This window comes from Archocentrus centrarchus, chromosome 22, assembly GCF_007364275.1.
Source record: "Archocentrus centrarchus isolate MPI-CPG fArcCen1 chromosome 22, fArcCen1, whole genome shotgun sequence".
Classification (NCBI taxonomy): domain Eukaryota; kingdom Metazoa; phylum Chordata; class Actinopteri; order Cichliformes; family Cichlidae; genus Archocentrus; species Archocentrus centrarchus.
The window spans coordinates 12,142,783-12,160,146 of record NC_044367.1 but is presented as its reverse complement, the minus strand read 5'-3'; the positions used below and the strand labels follow the sequence as shown (position 1 = coordinate 12,160,146).

Sequence of the window (17,364 nt, the reverse complement as noted above, 5' to 3'; positions counted from 1 at the left end):
TCCCAGGTTTACCTATAAAGCCATTAATTTGAGTAATTAGTCGACCTTTCTAATGAGAATCTGTTAACATGATTATTAATATTATTTTGTTTATTTTGATTTCCTTGATGTTTTCTGCATGGTTTATTTTGCCGTGTTAGCGTGTTTTTAAATGAAGAGGATTTCTCAGTTTCCTTTTCTAAGCTTGGATCTGTTTCTTTTTTTTTTAGTAACATTTCTGTTGCTCTGCTTGTGTCTGCATTTCATGTTGATTAATCTCTGCTGTGAGCTGAATATTGATGAGTTGTGAAAGTTTTAACAAGGTATTTGCAGTTTATTTTGTGTTGCTTGTTGTGAAAACTTTGAAATGGCCAATAAAAGTCAGTTAAAAAGCTGTTGTGTTCGCAAGCTCTGTCATTTTTTTTTTACTTTGATTTTTTTTTTTTATCATATAATCTCACATCACTTCATTATCCTCTAATCTTGTCTTACATTCATTATAATCACCCTTGTCATTCACATCATAACAGTTTGATTAAGTGTCAGTACTGTGTGTGCTTCAGTTTTTCCATATCTTAAAAAAGTGACACTATAAAACTGACTTAATTCCACCTGTGATTCATATTTGTATTTGTGCATATCTGCATCATCTCACCGACTATTTTTGTTGCCTTTTCTAGAGGAAGGTTATGTGAAAATGTATTTGAAAGGTCGCCCCGTCACCATGTACATGCCCAAAGACCAAGTGGACAGCTACTGCCTGGAGGCTAGAGCAGAGCTACCCAGCAACAAACTCAAGCTGGACTGGGTGTATCCTTTAACTGCAGCTTGCCCCCCCCCCAAAAAAAAGCAAGTAGAGGGGAGGGCTTAGCTTGTGTTGTAGCATCCTGACATGTTTTGCACAGGAAAAAGTTCAAATGTAATCCAACTTCTGATTTGGAAACTTTCTAAAAGTAATCATCTTAGGAAATCCACATTGTGATGTAGTTGTGGGAGTTGAGAGGGGAAGGTACGAGCGTGTCTTTTGCTTTCCCGGCTTGTCAGAGTAGATCTGTTCAGATGTTCATTTTCACCGTGTTGTGCTGCCGCTGTCGGAGCCGAGCTCATCGCTCTGCAGCCTGGAGTCAGTAATAACCTGCACACAGCTGGCAGGCTAAGGCACGGCCAGTCAGCAGCTCCTCTTGTGCTGTTTTATTTTTACTTTGTGTCACTGTGGTTTTATTTCTTTGCTGCTTTTGTTTGAGTGAATGTAGTCAGTTGTTAGGGCTATCAGAAACCCAAAGGCAAAAAGAAATAGATAAAATCTGAGAAGGAAAGCACAAACAAACAGACAGAAATAGAAATGTGGGTTCCATATTTTGTATATGAATCTGTTGATTTTTAAAGTTGACCTATTTTGCTTTTGCTTATTTTCTGTTGCAGTGAATGCCCAAACTAAACACAGTGAAACTATAAATATAATATTATTATTAATAGGGCAGCATATGTACACATAATCCATGTGAGCCAAAAGCTCTGAACAGTTGGCTTCAGACAGTTTTTTTCTTGGATCTGTATGATATCAAAGAGACATTATGGTCATCTCAGTCACTCAGCTCTGGTTGAGCATAGAAGCCCCTCCCACCTGTTGTTTAAACCTTCTGTTTGTGAGGGGCAGCCAATCAGAAGAAAGGCTAGAGAATCTCAGTCAGTGGATAAAATGATGGGCTGCAGAGTATCATGTCAAATCCATCATTTTGCTCTTCCTGATCTTAATTTTGATAGACACACTTTATATTTATCTCACCTTTTTCTAACTGCTATACAAGTGTAAGCATAGACCCTTTTAATCTGTTTGTGATGAATTGCTTGGTCATTAAAATACTGGAAAACAGTGCAAAATGTGTCATCCATTTGGGTTCTGCTTTACTTCTATTCCTTGACCGTTTTCCTGTTCAGCTACGGTTATCGCGGTCGAGACTGTCGCTCCAACCTTTACTTGCTCCCCACTGGAGAAACGGTGTATTTCATTGCCTCGCCTGGTCGTCCTGTTCAACGTGGACGAGCGGCTGCAGAGACACTACACTGGGCACACGATGACATCAAATGGTAAGAGACGCGAGCAGCCCAGATTGCATCTTTCATCCCCCCTCTTACCATATCTCCTTCCCCCTTTTGTATCTCCTGTTCCTGACAAATACACAAACGAATGACTCACGTAAATACAACAGGTGAAGTTACAGGTGCGCTCAAGTGTTGCATGTATGCATTTGGGCACAAGCGTTAGTGCAGTGAGAGTAACCTTGAGCAGTCAGTTCCATAATTATGTTATCACACACTGAGGTTAATAAAGTTCAGCTTATTAATCACCAGTTTAGATTACAGATCAAACGACGAATCACAGACAACTCTTGCTCCTTTTAAGACAAAGTGTTTGAACTTCCTGCGAGTGCTGCTGCACTGCTAAACCCCCGAAGGAATTCATCTTAATGTGTTTAATTTCCCTGCACAGTTTGACACGGACAGCGTGTGGTAGCTACACTGAATATCACATTTATATTTTTAAAAAGCTCACTCACCAGAAGCAGTCTTTCATGTCCTGGGAGCACATTGCTCATCTTTATTCAAATGGTGCTTTGATGTCAAAAAGGCTGTTTTCATGTCTGTTTTTCACATCTTTCTCTTCACCAGCCTGGCTGTCCACCCTGATAAAATCACCATAGCAACTGGGCAGGTGGCGGGCACCTCCTCAGATGGGAAAGTAAGTGAGATTTCCCATTCATGTTTAATCAGGTTACTTTTCAGCATTTTTTGATTTATTGTGTACAGGAGTAATGGATTTGCTGTTTTCTTTAAGAAACATATTTACTAAAAGGGTTCAGACAGTTCTGCTAATTAAGAGACTGCTTCAAGGTTCAACATGCTGTACATTCAGAGATGCTCTTCGTAAGACCTTGATTATAACGAGCGGTTATTTGAGTCTCTGTTCCCTTCCTGTCAGCTCAAAGCAAGGGGCTTGCTGTTCTCCTCTGACCTCTGGCATCAACAATTAATTTTTTACCCAGAGAACTGCCACCCCTGGGATATTTCCTGTTTCTTGAGATGGTTGTGTGGGAAAATCCCAGCAGATCAGCAGTTTCTGGAATACTCTGACCAGCCATGCCACTTTCAACGTCACTTAAATGACCTTTCTTTCGCATTCTGATGCTCAGTTTGAACTTCAGTAGGTCATCTGAATGCTTTAAATGCACTGACCTGCTGCCGTGCGATTGGCTGATTAGATATTTGCGTTGACGAGCAGTTGAACCATGTCTAATAAAGTAGCCAGTGAGTGTATTTTCACACTAAAGGCGCTTCATCAAGCTGTATGTCACATCATACTGATGTGTTGTGCCCGTGGTTGTGTGTAATCCTTGTCTGGCAGCAGCTGGCTCCTCACGTTCGTGTGTGGGACTCCGTCAGCCTCAACACCCTCCATATTCTGGGCGCTGGTTTCTTTGACAGAGCGCTGGTCTGCCTGGCTTTCTCCAAGTCGGTGAGGAAGCCCCTCTGACACACTTTCTGAAAATCAAAATAAATGAGTGACTCAATAAATAATTTCATAAAGTGCATCAAAAAGTAATATAAAAAGAAACAAATTGATGTATAAATTGTGATTATAGGTAGGTTTATATTTTGTTTAAGTTTCTGTCATCTTTTATTAACCTTTAACCAGTTTGCTTTTAATTTAATTTGAATATGAAGTCTATGGGAGGACTGGAATATGAATATTGGGGCTATCCCAGCTATCACAGGGCGAGAGGCAGGGTGCACCCCGTACAGGTCACCAACCTTAATGTATTAATTCCTAGTTTCTTCTGCAAAGACAGGCTCTGAGGGTAACTTCACCTCTATTGGTTTATCAGTGCCAGGCTCACAACAGACAGGGCTCAAGCGCTCAGCTTGCTAGTAAAAAGTAATACTGTCAGTAATTTAGTTTTAAATTATTCATTGCCTACATTTATTTTTAATATGTTTTTTATTACACTTAATGAAATGTTAATTTATTTATTCAGTCAATTAATTTTTTTCCTTTCCTTTTTTTTTTTTTTTGGCAGTTCCAGTTCTTCCATAGGAGAAAACAAACTGTCAGTGAATAACATGGACCTGGTTTTTGTTTGTTTGTTTGTTTGTTTGTTTATATTAGAATGGAGGAAACACGCTTTGTGTTGTAGATGACTCCAATGACCATGTTCTCTCTGTGTGGGACTGGCAGAGAGAGGACAGACTGGCTGAGGTTAAGGTATCTGCACATGTATTGTGTGTGTGTGTGTGGTGTGAGTGTGTGAGTGTGTGTGTGTGTGTGTGTGTGTGTGTGTGTGTGTGTGTGTGTGTGTGTGTGTGTGTGTGTGTGTGTGTGTGTTCTAATGTTTCAGTGTGCAATGTTTCCCCTGAGCTTGATTCTTGTTTCTCGTGTTTCGACTCAGTGCTCCAACGAGTCGGTGTTTGCTGCGGACTTTCACCCGACAGACAGCAACATCGTAGTGACGTGTGGCAAGTCCCATCTCTATTTCTGGAACCTGGAGAAACACATGCTGGTCAAGAAGCAGGGACTGTTTGAGGTACGACTTTAGGAAGCATATACACATATTCAAAAATGCCGGTATGTGATGTGATGAGTTCTTGCATCACTGGAGTACATATAGAAATTTGGTTGCTGAGCAAAAGTAAACACTTGTGTTTTTGTGTTTGCTGCAGAAACAAGAGAAGCCCAAGTTTGTGTTGTGTGTGACCTTCGCAGAAAATGGAGATGCTATTACTGGAGACTCAAGCGGAAACATCCTGGTGTGGGGAAAAGGTACTGACTGTTTCCTGCTTGTCTGTGAAAAGGATCCTGTCTGTAGGGTATACACACAGTGAGTGAATCTGCAGAGAAAGAGTGTACCACAGCTGAAAATAGGGGTGTGGTCAGAAATAGAAAGTGCTGTGTGCTTTCACCTGACTCGCAGAAGAAGTGTGCGTCAGAGAGACAAAAAACAAATGATGATTCTGTCTAGGAAGGTTTTTGTGGTCATAAGCTCAAAGATGCGTCACTGTGGTGGTGGAGTCAGGAGATCAGGAGTCAAAGATGTATCTCATGTACAAATATATTATGAAAAAAAGAGAAAAAAAAGGTGCAGAAGACACACAATCTGTTTTATCCATTGATCACCCTGTCTGTCTCTGTCAGTTAACCTGCCCTCCTCACACAGTCGACCTTTCCGCCCTTCTCTCTTCTACTGAACCATCTCATCCCATCTCTGTCGGGCAGGCACTAATCGCATCAGCCACGTCATCCAAGGAGCGCACGAAGGCAGCATCTTTGCTCTGTGCATGATGAGGAACGGCACCCTGGTGTCTGGAGGGAAAGACCGCCGGCTCATTTCCTGGGACGGCAGCTACCAGCAGATACAAACGGTTGAGGTGAGAAAGCAAAACACTCCGAGGCAAATGCAAAGTTTATAATTACACATAATTTTACAGATGAGGTGCATTAAGTCAAGCTGTTAAAAATTGACAGAATGCTTGGGTTTTTAATGCTTAGCTGCAGAGCTCTATAGCATCTTAATGATCCACTAGAAGCGCACGCTGTTAAGATGTATTAATAAAATGTTAAGCTGAATTTCAAGCGCCTTCTTTAAAGTAGGTCTTGGACATTTGCATGCCTGCCTGAGGGGGCTGACTATGCATTCTGAATACTGCATCATATCATAAATATTACAAAGGATAAGATGGATTTGGGCTTTCAAAGAGGTTCACGGATATTTATAGCAATGAGAATCATGGTTCACTTGGCTTTAGGAGACCACATTGATTTTTTTTTTTTTTTATTATTATAAATTAGTTGATTTTTGCAGAGGTTCTGACATGAACACTGCATTTTCTCTGCAGGTGCCTGAGTTGTTTGGTCCCATCAGGACCATAGCAGAGGGCAGAGGGGAGACTGTGCTCATCGGGACCACAAAGAACTTTGTTTTGCAAGGCAGTTTGGATGGAGAGTTCGTGCCCATTACACAGGTACATGCAGCAGTCAGGTTTATTCCTACATTAGTCCTGCAGTAAGAGCGTTTTTTTTCCCTTTCTTCAGAATTTACAACTAGTCAAAGGGGTAAGCTTCTAGTTCATGCAGATTATAATCAGGACATTAAAGACAAACACAACAGTTTCAGTTATTCAGAATGCCTGAAATTAATGTGTTTTTAACACTGATGGCTCTGCCAATACATTAAAATGTGTTTAATTATGTTAGAAACGAGATGGGTTCAAATGTTTTGCATAACCCAAAACATTAGTTTGCTAATTGATTTTCCAGTTCATTAACTTTGTTTTTACAGAAACTGATCAAAATCTGTGCTGATATATACCAGGTGTAAATGTAAAAAAACAACAACAACAAAAAAAAACCAGAAAATAAATAAATCAAAATCTCTTCTCTGCAGGGTCACATTGATGAGTTGTGGGGTTTAGCCATACATCCCTGGAAAACTCAGTTCCTGACCTGTGGGTATGACAGGCAGGTCTGCCTGTGGGACTCAAGCTCCCATCAGCTCATCTGGACCAAGAGCATGGAAGTAAGTTTAGGCAACACTGGCCCCTGGGGTCAGTCATTGGAATTACACAGCAAACATGTGCTGATCATTTTTATGTCTATTAGAATAAACGGGACATTAAGCAACAAAAATGTGCAAGTGCACATTTATAGCAAAGCTTTCAACATAATATAGTTCTATATTATTTGCTATTATTTATACTTAATAGGAATTTGGATTATTTGAACTATTGTTCACATTTAATAGTCCCTCTGGACATATTGTATGACACATACGTACTTTGTATTCACAGGAATTACCACCTTGTTAAGAATTCAGAAAAAAAAAAAATCTTCTGTTTCTGTTGAATTTATTTCTTCTCCCTTGCTAAATCAGTTCATTTCTATAGGTTTTAAGTGCTTAACAGTACTATATATCTTCTGTATCACTGAAATCATTGTTCTCGGTGTTTATGAACTATAAGCTACAAAAGCAGAGGTCACAAAACCATGCTCACATGTACACATTCTAAATTTAAGGTGAGCAGAGAAACCAGGAGATGAATGTTAAAGCTGCACACAAATGAATCTGCATAGTCAGGGTCTAAAATACAAGTGAAGTAACAATAATCAAAACACATTAACGAGCGAAGGGGCGGACTCTAAATATCCTCTTTCTCTCAGGATGCTGCCCAGTCAGCAGGCTTCCATCCTTCTGGAGCCGTGGTTGCAGTAGGAACCCAGACGGGCAGGTACAGACACCATCGTCGAAAAGCACTGAGTGGCTATTCACTTTGTAAAGAGATACAGCCTTTACTTTACAGCTAAAAGAAGTATTTATAAGATTTTGATTATTATTACTAAATTGGTGGAAAAGCACCTTGTTGAGCATTTGTCATTGATCCTGCAGGTGGCTTGTACTGGACACAGACTCCAAGGATTTAGTCACAGTGCACACAGATGGGAATGAACAGCTGTCGGTTATGCGCTATGGGCCAGGTATGTTGGTAACTGCCGACGGTGTTTCCCCTGAGAGTTAATCTCATATTCTGTTTGTCTGTTCATGTTAGGAAAATTAAGAATACTACTCAGAGACTTGTATGTATTGTGATTTTGTTGTTGACTCTAGAGGACTTAAACTGCCAAAATCAAAACAAAATAAAGTCATGCGCCTGCTGGCCACTTTATTAGGTGCACCTTATTAGCTAGCGCTATGGTGGGCCTCCCTTTGCCTGCAGAACTGCCCTAATTCTTCATGGCATAAATTCAACAGGGTGCTGGAAACATATTGACACCACCACATCCCAAAGGTGCTCTATTGGATAGAGATCTGGTGACTGTGGAGGCCATTTGAGTGCAGTGAACTCAATGTTCATGTCCACGAAGCCAGTTTGAGATGATCTGAGCTGGAAGCAGCCATCACAACATGTGGTCATGAAGGGATGGACATGGTCAGTTGTGAGGTTTAAATAAAGATCGGCTGCTGTATCCAGCACACTATTATACCACCATTGATACAAGGCAGGATGAATCCATGCTTTCATGTTGTTTATTTCAATCTTGGGTCTTTATTTTTCATTTGAGTCACTTATGTTTGATTTTTGACAGTTTAAGTCCTCCATAGCTGACAGCCACAAATCAAAAATGTAAAATTACTAACAAAAAAAAAAATAGATGCCTATAATAAGATATATGACCAGTTACACCAAAGGTACTGTTAAAGATCAGTGTGTTCAGGACATTGGATTGATTTTTTTCACTTAAAATATCTGATATTCTGTGTGTGGGTGCTTGATTCATAGTTTTGTATATAGGTAATAAACATCTGCTGTAACTGTCCCAGCTGTACCTGCAACAATAGATGTGTCCCCTCCCTCCACAAAGCAAATATGCAGCTAGTACTGTCTAGTTAATTATTCAACCCTTCGAAACATTTTTATTTATATTTTATGGCCTCTAATGTTCCTCTTTTCCTCATCTTATTTAGATGGTAACTTCCTGGCCATCGGATCCCACGACAACTACATCTATATCTATGCTGTGGCAGAAAATGGGAGGAAGTACAGTCGAGTGGGGAAGTGCTCGGTGAGCACCTGTCTTTATAATCCCCCTCATTCTTTATTTTAAGTTCCTTTCTGCTCCACCTTTATGGTGCGCTCCCTCCACAGTTCTGTATTTCTGTCCTCACAGGCTCATTGTGTGTTTATAGAGAAGCAGGAAAGTAATAAATAACAACGCCCAGAGTCATTCCCTGCTGAGTCTATGCGTCAAAATTTCTAGGATTATTTATAGTTCTTGAGTAACCATGCTGACTCCATTCTGAAAATACCATGAAGTGTGTTGCAGTGTGTTCTGAGATTCATTTTTAACTTTTCCTATCCCAGGGTCACTCCAGTTTCATTACTCATCTGGACTGGTCCGTGGACTCTCAGTACCTGGTATCAAATTCAGGCGACTATGAGATACTATACTGTAAGTCTCTGTAAATCATTTATCCTCGGGGTTCTTTTGGGACGGAAATAATGCTTAAAAATGCTACAAAATTTACGAGAGCGCAGGCCTAAAATGGTTTTTTCCACTTTCTTGCATTCATTGCTCACTGTGCACTGGCCATGTGCAAAATTGTGTTCAAAATCAGCTGTGAGGAAGCAGAGAGCAAAAACTTGGACGTGCACGCGAGCGATCTCTGTCAGTTTTCTGCTCTGTAAGCTAGATCCTATTAAGTATTCATTTTTCAGTGACGGTTATTTGGAGTTGATTTGTACTGACTTCATTTGTGCTGTGAATCAGGTGTTGAAACCCTATTAAAAACATGTCAAACTGGCTGCCAGCTTCATAGTGTGTATAATAAGGGCACAGTATTTTCTGTCAAAATTGAACAGCCCTTTGTGTTTGGGCTCCTCACAGTGGTTTGGTGGGTGCTGGGTCACATTCATCACATACATTGTACCAATCAACCTAGTGACATGTGAAGTAGCTACATCCTGAACACAGCACCCATTCTAAGCTATGCTAAAAGTTGTTGTGTATTTGCTTTGTTTGTTTCCTCAGGGATCCCATCAGTGTGTAAACAGGTGGTCAGTGTGAGACCACCAGAGATATTGAGTGGGCCACTAACACCTGCACTCTGGGCTTCCAGGTCTTTGGTAAGTGACAGCTCCTTTGCTCTCCCTCTTTTTTGTGTGTGTTTGTGTTCTAATGTCCATTCAACAGTTTTCCGCTGCTCTCTGCTTCCCAGGCCTGTGGCCCGACGGCTCAGACGGCACCGACATCAACGCCGTGTGCAGATCCAATGATAAGAGCCTCCTGGTTACAGGTGACGACTTTGGGAAGGTCCACCTCTTTTCGTACCCCTGCTCGCAGTTCAGGGTAAGATGCTGCTCACAGTAATGCCAAGGAGGAGATTCAGCTCTGTGATTCAGTGTATCGAATACTGTGTCGTTCTTTTCTTTCCAGGCTCCCAGCCATGTTTACGGTGGCCACAGCAGTCACGTAACCAATGTAAACTTCCTGTATGATGACAGCTATCTGGTGTCGACTGGTGGGAAGGACATGAGCGTGATGCAGTGGAGGATAGTCTGAGCGAGCAGACAGAAATGATACTGTCCAGCTTCTTGCTGCTGTGGCTGAAGCAAACTGCACTAAACTGAACCAAACCAAACGTACATGAACTCAGAAGCTGAAACAGAAGTGGATCTGAATGAACTGAAGTGGTTTGACTGAAGAGAAACTTTGACCTGAGGTTTCCTCCCTAATCTGCACACAGATCCTAACTGCGATGAACTGTCAGGGGTCTGATGTGCGTCTGCTTGAAATACAAAAAAAAAAAGTCCTCTTATTTTCCCTTTTTTTTCTGTCTCTCACACTACACACAAAAAGAAATCTCCTTCTCACGTACTGTAGCCTTGCACCCAGTGACATGACACACAGCAAAACAAACAGATCAACGCGAAACCAAAGGCTCTGACTCGATGACTGCATTTTTACAGTTTGGCTTTCACTGTTCTCGTGTAGTGCACACTCCTGCCACAGATAATGGACTGAAGAGGTTTGTTTTGCTGCCTTTCAGAGCCCCTCCTGACTGAGCTGGAGATCCAAGAGCACTGCAACAAAAACTGTGTACAAAAGAAAGTACAGTGTGATATTTTTTGTTTCTCTAATTGTTAAACTTTTATTTGTATTTAACACTCAGGAAAGCCCTAGTGAAAAAGACCCTTCCCCTTTTTGTCAGCACTGTCATATCAGAAAGAGTCTCTGACGGCCCTAAAAACATCTCACTAAAATATTCAGAGGTCTCATTAACGGTTAATATTAGATCCAACTGTTGTTCAGCCACTATTAATTCCTTTGCATTGACTATTATGTGGGAGCGAGGAGGGTACTGGTGATTACAGGTGTTTACCCAATATTTGAAACTATGAGAATATAATAAGAAATTTATTTGGGAATTATTTGAGCATATTCCAAATGTTTATACTTCCAGCTCTTCCAAGGACCCCTTTTCTATTATTTATTGATTAAGTGTAAAATCCTTCACTGCCAGTTTTATTTCCTTTGGTTGATTTTTTTTTTTTTTTCCTGCAATGAATCTCTGTTCAGATGGGTAAATGTGCTAAAAAAAAAAAGCTTGAAACAGATCTGAGGAAATTGTGGGTAAAATCTACACTATTTGGTTTGCTTGGTTTCTCCTGCTTTTGCCTGGAGTGCGAGGAGAATCCAAATCGAGCATATACTGAGGTTTTCAGTGATGTGAAGCCCTTTCAAATCCACATTTTATTGTACCTACATGAGTTTATGAAGGGGAGGAATGAGACCATTACACTGTAACTGTCTGATGTGCTTCTCAGCTGTGCACCATCAGTCACTGGCAAGATATTTAACTGAACTGTAACCTCTTGAGGTCTTTTTTTTTCTTTCTATAATGCACTGCTTCTAGCCTGATTAAAAAATAATACAGCAGGTCTATTAAGCTAATTAACATTAAGCACTTACTAGAGCTTTTCATAAACCAACGTTTGCTCTCAGGCTTTTAAGCTGTCTGCCATCCAGTCAGTGGTACGATGCGTAGCATGTCACACTCCTTATGGTTAACGGAAAAGTCGAACTTACACACATGCATGAGTAAACGGGACTTCTTGGGTTTTTTTTTTTTAAAGTGATCTTGGATTGGGGTTTAGCTGATTTTAGTGTGAACATAGCTGCTGCTGTTATGAGGCACAATGAGGTGGTTTTAAAATCCTGAAGCCCAGCTGATTGTTTTATTGATTTTGTTTTATCAGGAAATTTTCAGACACCCTTTAACAACAGTGATTTTAAGCTGCCACTCTACAGAGTGAATGTAATATTTCTTTGTCTTACCACTCTAGACTTGGGACTTGGGGTCAAATACCACTGAACATTTGAAATCTGTCTGAAAGTAAACGAAACATGAAATACCTGTGACGCTCTGTCTTATATTTTGCACTGTTACCTTTGTTGTTTAATTCTTTCTTTGACATGTTAGTCCTTATTTTATTGACACATTTAACAAAACTACGCAGGGACTGTTGAGTGGAAATAGAAATCACTTAGTTGCAAAAATGTATTTTAATCTACTGCAGAATACTGCATTTATAGCGCCTTTAGACACCAGGGTTATAATAGTTTTGGATTTTACATTATAGTTTAGTTTTAGTTAGTTTTTACTTTTATTTCTCTAATTCAGTTAGTTTTAATTAGTTTTCAGAGAGGTTTGCTCGTTTTTATTAGTTTTTATTTTTGGTTTCATGCTTAGTTTTAGTTAGTTTCAGTTAGTTTCAGTATTAGTTTTAGTATTTTCATACCTGATCAGGTGCAAGATTCAAGGCGCAAAAGTGACTATTGTGTAATGAAAACTTGACAAAAGATACAGTTTAAAGAAATATAGTCAACAACCAACTGTTCACAAGACATGCTAAATTTGTGTAATATTAAGGACACACATGAACATCAACAGGGAGAAACAAAGAAAAACATGAACTCCCAAACTCAATAAATTCTACAATAAACTCCACAATAAACTTCAGCATCAGTGCAGCAGATTAATAACGCCTACATGTGGTGTTAAACAAAACAAACTCTTTGAAGGAGTCAAAGGTCAAATCCATCTGCATCCTGATGTTCTCACCACCTGAAGCTGCTTCTGTTTTGGAGCTAGCTTGGTTAGATGCTCGCTAATTAAACCTGCAGGGTCTTTGCGGCCTCTGTACACAAGCTACAGAAGTTGCCGACCTCATGTCCGCATTTATGCTTGTGTAGCTGGATTGTGAGTGTTAATTACCTTGTGGTCGTGTGCAGGTGTTTGTACTCAAAGAACCTCCATACGGGACTCTGCCGCTTTCTCGGCAGACCGCAGCCATTACTTTGCGGACCAGCGCGGCGAGCGCACGCACATGCGCACTCACACAGTTGTCCTGTGGCGCTCCCAGCTTAAACTCGGAGAGCGGAAACAATGATTTCATATCAATCCACAAGGCTTAAAAAACCCCCCCAAAAAAACAAGTAAATGAAAGTCAGTTTATCGATAATTTCAGTTAGTTTTAGTTAGTTTTGTAAACTCACAATTCAGTTTTAATTAGTTATCGTTTTTTCCTTTTAATTATAGTTTTTATTTATTTCAGTTAACGACAATGTTTTTTCAATTTCAGTTTTCGTTATTTCGTTCGTTTTCGTTAACTATAATAACCCTGTTAGACACCCGAATGTGGAGGACCAAAATTGCCAAAATCAAAAAAACATTTAAGCAAAGATGGAATTAAATGCAACATTTAAAAAAATATATAATAATAAAAATAATAATGATGTATGAATTTAATGCTAATTCATTTAATCTGATAAACAGTACAATTACATCCCCAAGCTCCAGTATTGTTTGGCATGTTTGTGCTGTTGGCTGTGAAAAGAAAATGATACAGTGCTTTTATAAGGTGTTGTAGCTGCATAAATGCTCAAAACAGATAATTTGAAATGCAAAAAGCAAATCACTAACAAATCAGTATGTGCACAATGCAAAAGGAATCATCAGTCAATACATTTAAAAATGGGTAAAGAAATAACTAGAATGGAAAATCTAATTGTAAAATGAGGGGGATTCATTTAAAGGTAAATAACTACACAAGCAAATCAAAAAAAAATGTAAATCTTTTTTTTGTGTTTGATTATTCTTTAGGTAGTTTCAGTTTGGGCATTTGTGGTCCTCCATACATCTCAAGCACTAGACAGAGACATGACTACTGGGAATCTGACGGGTGGGGTACTGGGGAGGGGGAGGGGGGCGTCAGTGGTCTGCATGTGTGCGTCTTGGCCGCAGGTGGGCAGCATTGAGCCGGCCACCTCCCCCCCCTCTTCCCTTGCACGCCGTATTAGCATTTTCCCCCAAATCTGTCCACCTCACCAAAACACTCCGAATGGGAAGAAAATATGGCATGAAGGAGGCGGCGGCTGACGACCACCGTTCACCGTCTTCTACCGAGCGCGAGCCCCGGCTGAACATGGACTTAAGGAGACGCAGCACAAGCAGCAGCGCGTGCGGAGAGCAAAGACAACGGAGCACAAAGCGGATGGAAGAAAACGCTCTGGTTGTCGCTTAGCGTTTCACGACTCAACATCAGCCTGTGATATCTCTACAGACGCACGTAAAGGACACAAGGTGGAGGCCGGTGGGCTGCTTCAAGCCTCACAAGAGGGTATATACTGAAATAATAGCGGACATATTGATCAGCTTCATCAGTGCCATCACCCACGGTTGAATAAAAGAGGAGAAAAATGAGGTAAGCCGCGGCCAGCGCCGTACCGTGCGCTCTGTTTGACGCGTCATGACAGATGCGCACCGACACTCAGCCCTCTCCGGGGCTACATCTGCATTTCCACAATTGCCTCGCAAGAATAATCATTTGCTGAATAACTGTAGCATCTTTCATATTGTATTGCGCGTTTTTCAGCTTGTAGAAGCAGCCTTCTGACTGTCCGGCGGCCCACCCACCCGGCCTCATCTCCATATATCCCCCCTTTACTGTTCGCTTTTATGTCATATTGTTAAATGGCGAATAATTGAAATGACTTCTTCGCTTTCTCCCCCTTCTTTGTCAGCGCCGGACCCACCCAGTGCATTGAGTGCAGGATTCAGGCCAGGTTAATGTTGTCATGGAAACGACAGCATCATGTATTTCCCTACATAAGCAATATGGCCCACCTGGTGAAATTAAATGCTGGCTAAATGTGATTGATGCACCGGCGGTGTGAGTGGCACCAGGGGGGTGTAGGATAAGTGAGGGCGTTTATAACCGTGGCAGGAGGAGGAGGGTGTTTATTCCGGTGGTTGCCAGGCAGGTTAACAGACCCCCACCCCCCTCTCCCACTCCCCACATACACCTATATAAACCATGATGGTTCCATACATGCATATATCCAGCCTGTGGCTCATTTTGAAGTCCTCATTCTATATCTGAGCTTATGGGTGGTATTTCAAGCCCTTTCCTGGCTGCGCTGGTATGCAAAATGCGCAGAGGCCCAAATCGTCGTCTTCAGGAAGAAGCAGCAGTCTTCATATTCTGTGCTATTTATGAAACAGTCCTTTTATGTTTCCCCTTCCTGCCTAGTTTGACTCCTCCACGTCTCCGTAGCTGCAGCCTGCACCATTCTAGTTTACAGCTTCAGATTTACTCTGACAGCTCTTCTTAGATACAGTGCACTCTCACTCTGCTTTTACTGTTGCTACTGGTGTTTGGCTGCATCTGTAGTATCAGGAAGAAGAAGGAAAAAGAGAGAAAGGGAACAAGAAAGAATTAGGAGAAATCAATGCTTTTTTTTCCAGTCCCAATAATTCACCCCCTTCCTGTAACCTCACCCAGAGCAAAGCCAGTAGCTCAACTGCTCCAAGACGTAAACATGCAAGATTCAGATCTTCCAGTCCACTTGGATGAGCGTGCCATTTCCTCTTTTTCTATAAATCTGCGCTGCCTGCATCCCATCCCGTGTGTTTATTTTCACCCGAGGCAGATCTGCTCTTTGACTCAGGCCCAAAAGGGAAGTCTTAAATCTCCACAAAGCATCTGCAAGGTGACCTGGCTTTTATTTTTGCAGGGTTAAAGAAAAAGAATTGCATTCAATGAGATCATTTGTTCAGCCTCACTACTTCCATTGCAGCATTTATGTGAGGGTACGCACACATTCATGTATGACCGTGCACGTGTACATAAGTGTACAAATGAGAGTGGAGTTATTTTTAGAGGTTTCATTAAGCGGTGCTTCTTCTCTATTGTCAGACCAGCTACTGTCAGTCTAGACCTGGCTGTTTCTGTATGTGTGTGCATGCCCATTAGAAGGAGGCAGAGTGGGTTGGGAAGAAAAACCATGCGCATAGATGTAGGCGTCTGTCCTTTGCTATTATAAGGCAGGATTATTTCTGAAGGGCTCATTGTGGTGACTCATTGTGTGAAAAGTAGAATGAGCGAGTGCAGCCACTGCAAGGTAAAACGCTGAGTTATGCTTCTTACTGCAGGCTGCTGCCCTCTGGGCTGATCAGAGAGCAGCTCCACGAGAGAAAGCATCACCACAGACACAATGCTCATATCTGTGATACAATAATAAAGCCTGGATTTCAGGGGAGAGGAAAATGGCTTTTAACTACTGCTATAATAGTGGCAATTGAGTATTGAAAAACATGTACCTTTTTTATAGTTGGCAAATTATATCCAAAGGATTAACTAACAGTTACATGGAAATCCATTATGACTGTACCCTGATCTGGTTGCTTTCTATGTCCTCCTGTACATCATCCACAAGGCTGTGTCCTTTGGCACTGTGGAGGTCAAACAGGCCATATAGGTCAACCCCAACACATTCTGCAAGAAGCATTTACAGCTCAGCTCGACCTTTAGTCTCTCACTTTTCACTACCCATGTTTTTGCTCGCAGTCTTTTTTTTCCCCCCCCATTTGTTGTGCAGTTCAGAGTCTGCTCACAAGTTTTGTTTCGACTTGAGACAACTTCCCTAATTCTGGATGTGCATGAACTCAGACCTTCTGGGTGCCACGTTAGACCCAGGATTTGTTGTGCGTTTCTGACTATTTTCTAAATCCATAGAGCTTCCTAATCTTTCAGTGGATTGCTCTTTCTTTGTTTCCTACACCTCGGCTCACTGCCGCAAAGAAGCTTAAAAGTCTTTAAGTTTGCTCCAGCCAGATGGGCCACCGGTCGAGGGCGAATTCTGATAAAGCCGCAAGGATGCCACACATATTACGCCAGATCAGTGAAACTTTTGTTGCTCGTTACATCTGTTCCTGCAGAGAGCTGGAATGTTGTGTCCGTTATGAAATCTGAGCCGAATGAATGAACTGTTGCTGTTATTTCCTCCTCTGTAGTTAATTAGTGATGAAAGGCTGACATGCAGGATCTATTTAAAGCTTTGGTATCGAAAGGCGAGTGTAAAAGCGCTCCTGTTTCCCATATAAGCTAAGATGTCATTTCCATCCAGTGGAAATTATTCCTCGGAGGTTGAAAGACGGTAGCTCAGTCCCTGAAGCAGAGGGAGGTGACTGGTCTGCACTGGTCACATGTTCTCACTCTCTCTCACTCTCTTTTTCTCTCTTGCATTCCCTTACTCTATTGCAACACTTCTCATCGCTCTCGCTCACTCCTTCCCTCCTACTCTCTCTGTGTCTCATGCTCATGACTGCCTTGCTGGCGTAGTAGATTTTTTTTATATATATATTTAAAAAAAACTTTTCTAGAGGATGTGAAGAGGGGAAAGACTGCAGCAGCACTGGACAGCATGCGTAGTGCTCTCTCTTCTCAGGCTGACACTTCCCCCTCTCCTCCATAATCTCCCCTTTTATATTTCCT

The 17,364-nt window shown here is 41.3% G+C and overlaps 1 protein-coding gene across 1 annotated transcript in view; it reads left to right on the top strand.

Annotated features, from left to right (window-relative positions):
- Window positions 1-11,947, top strand: part of eml1 (EMAP like 1) — a 40,265-nt gene extending 28,318 nt beyond the window's left edge. The window contains 20 exon segments of the mRNA XM_030759195.1: window positions 660-789; window positions 1,918-1,996; window positions 1,998-2,049; window positions 2,052-2,067; window positions 2,650-2,719; window positions 3,383-3,493; window positions 4,145-4,240; window positions 4,425-4,559; window positions 4,696-4,795; window positions 5,249-5,400; window positions 5,869-5,994; window positions 6,417-6,548; window positions 7,190-7,257; window positions 7,416-7,504; window positions 8,493-8,590; window positions 8,890-8,977; window positions 9,557-9,586; window positions 9,589-9,651; window positions 9,744-9,874; window positions 9,962-11,947. Coding sequence (XP_030615055.1) covers window positions 660-789; window positions 1,918-1,996; window positions 1,998-2,049; window positions 2,052-2,067; window positions 2,650-2,719; window positions 3,383-3,493; window positions 4,145-4,240; window positions 4,425-4,559; window positions 4,696-4,795; window positions 5,249-5,400; window positions 5,869-5,994; window positions 6,417-6,548; window positions 7,190-7,257; window positions 7,416-7,504; window positions 8,493-8,590; window positions 8,890-8,977; window positions 9,557-9,586; window positions 9,589-9,651; window positions 9,744-9,874; window positions 9,962-10,087 — 1,892 coding nt within the window. The 3' untranslated portion in view covers window positions 10,088-11,947.
- The last annotated feature ends 5,417 nt before the right edge of the window (window positions 11,948-17,364 follow it).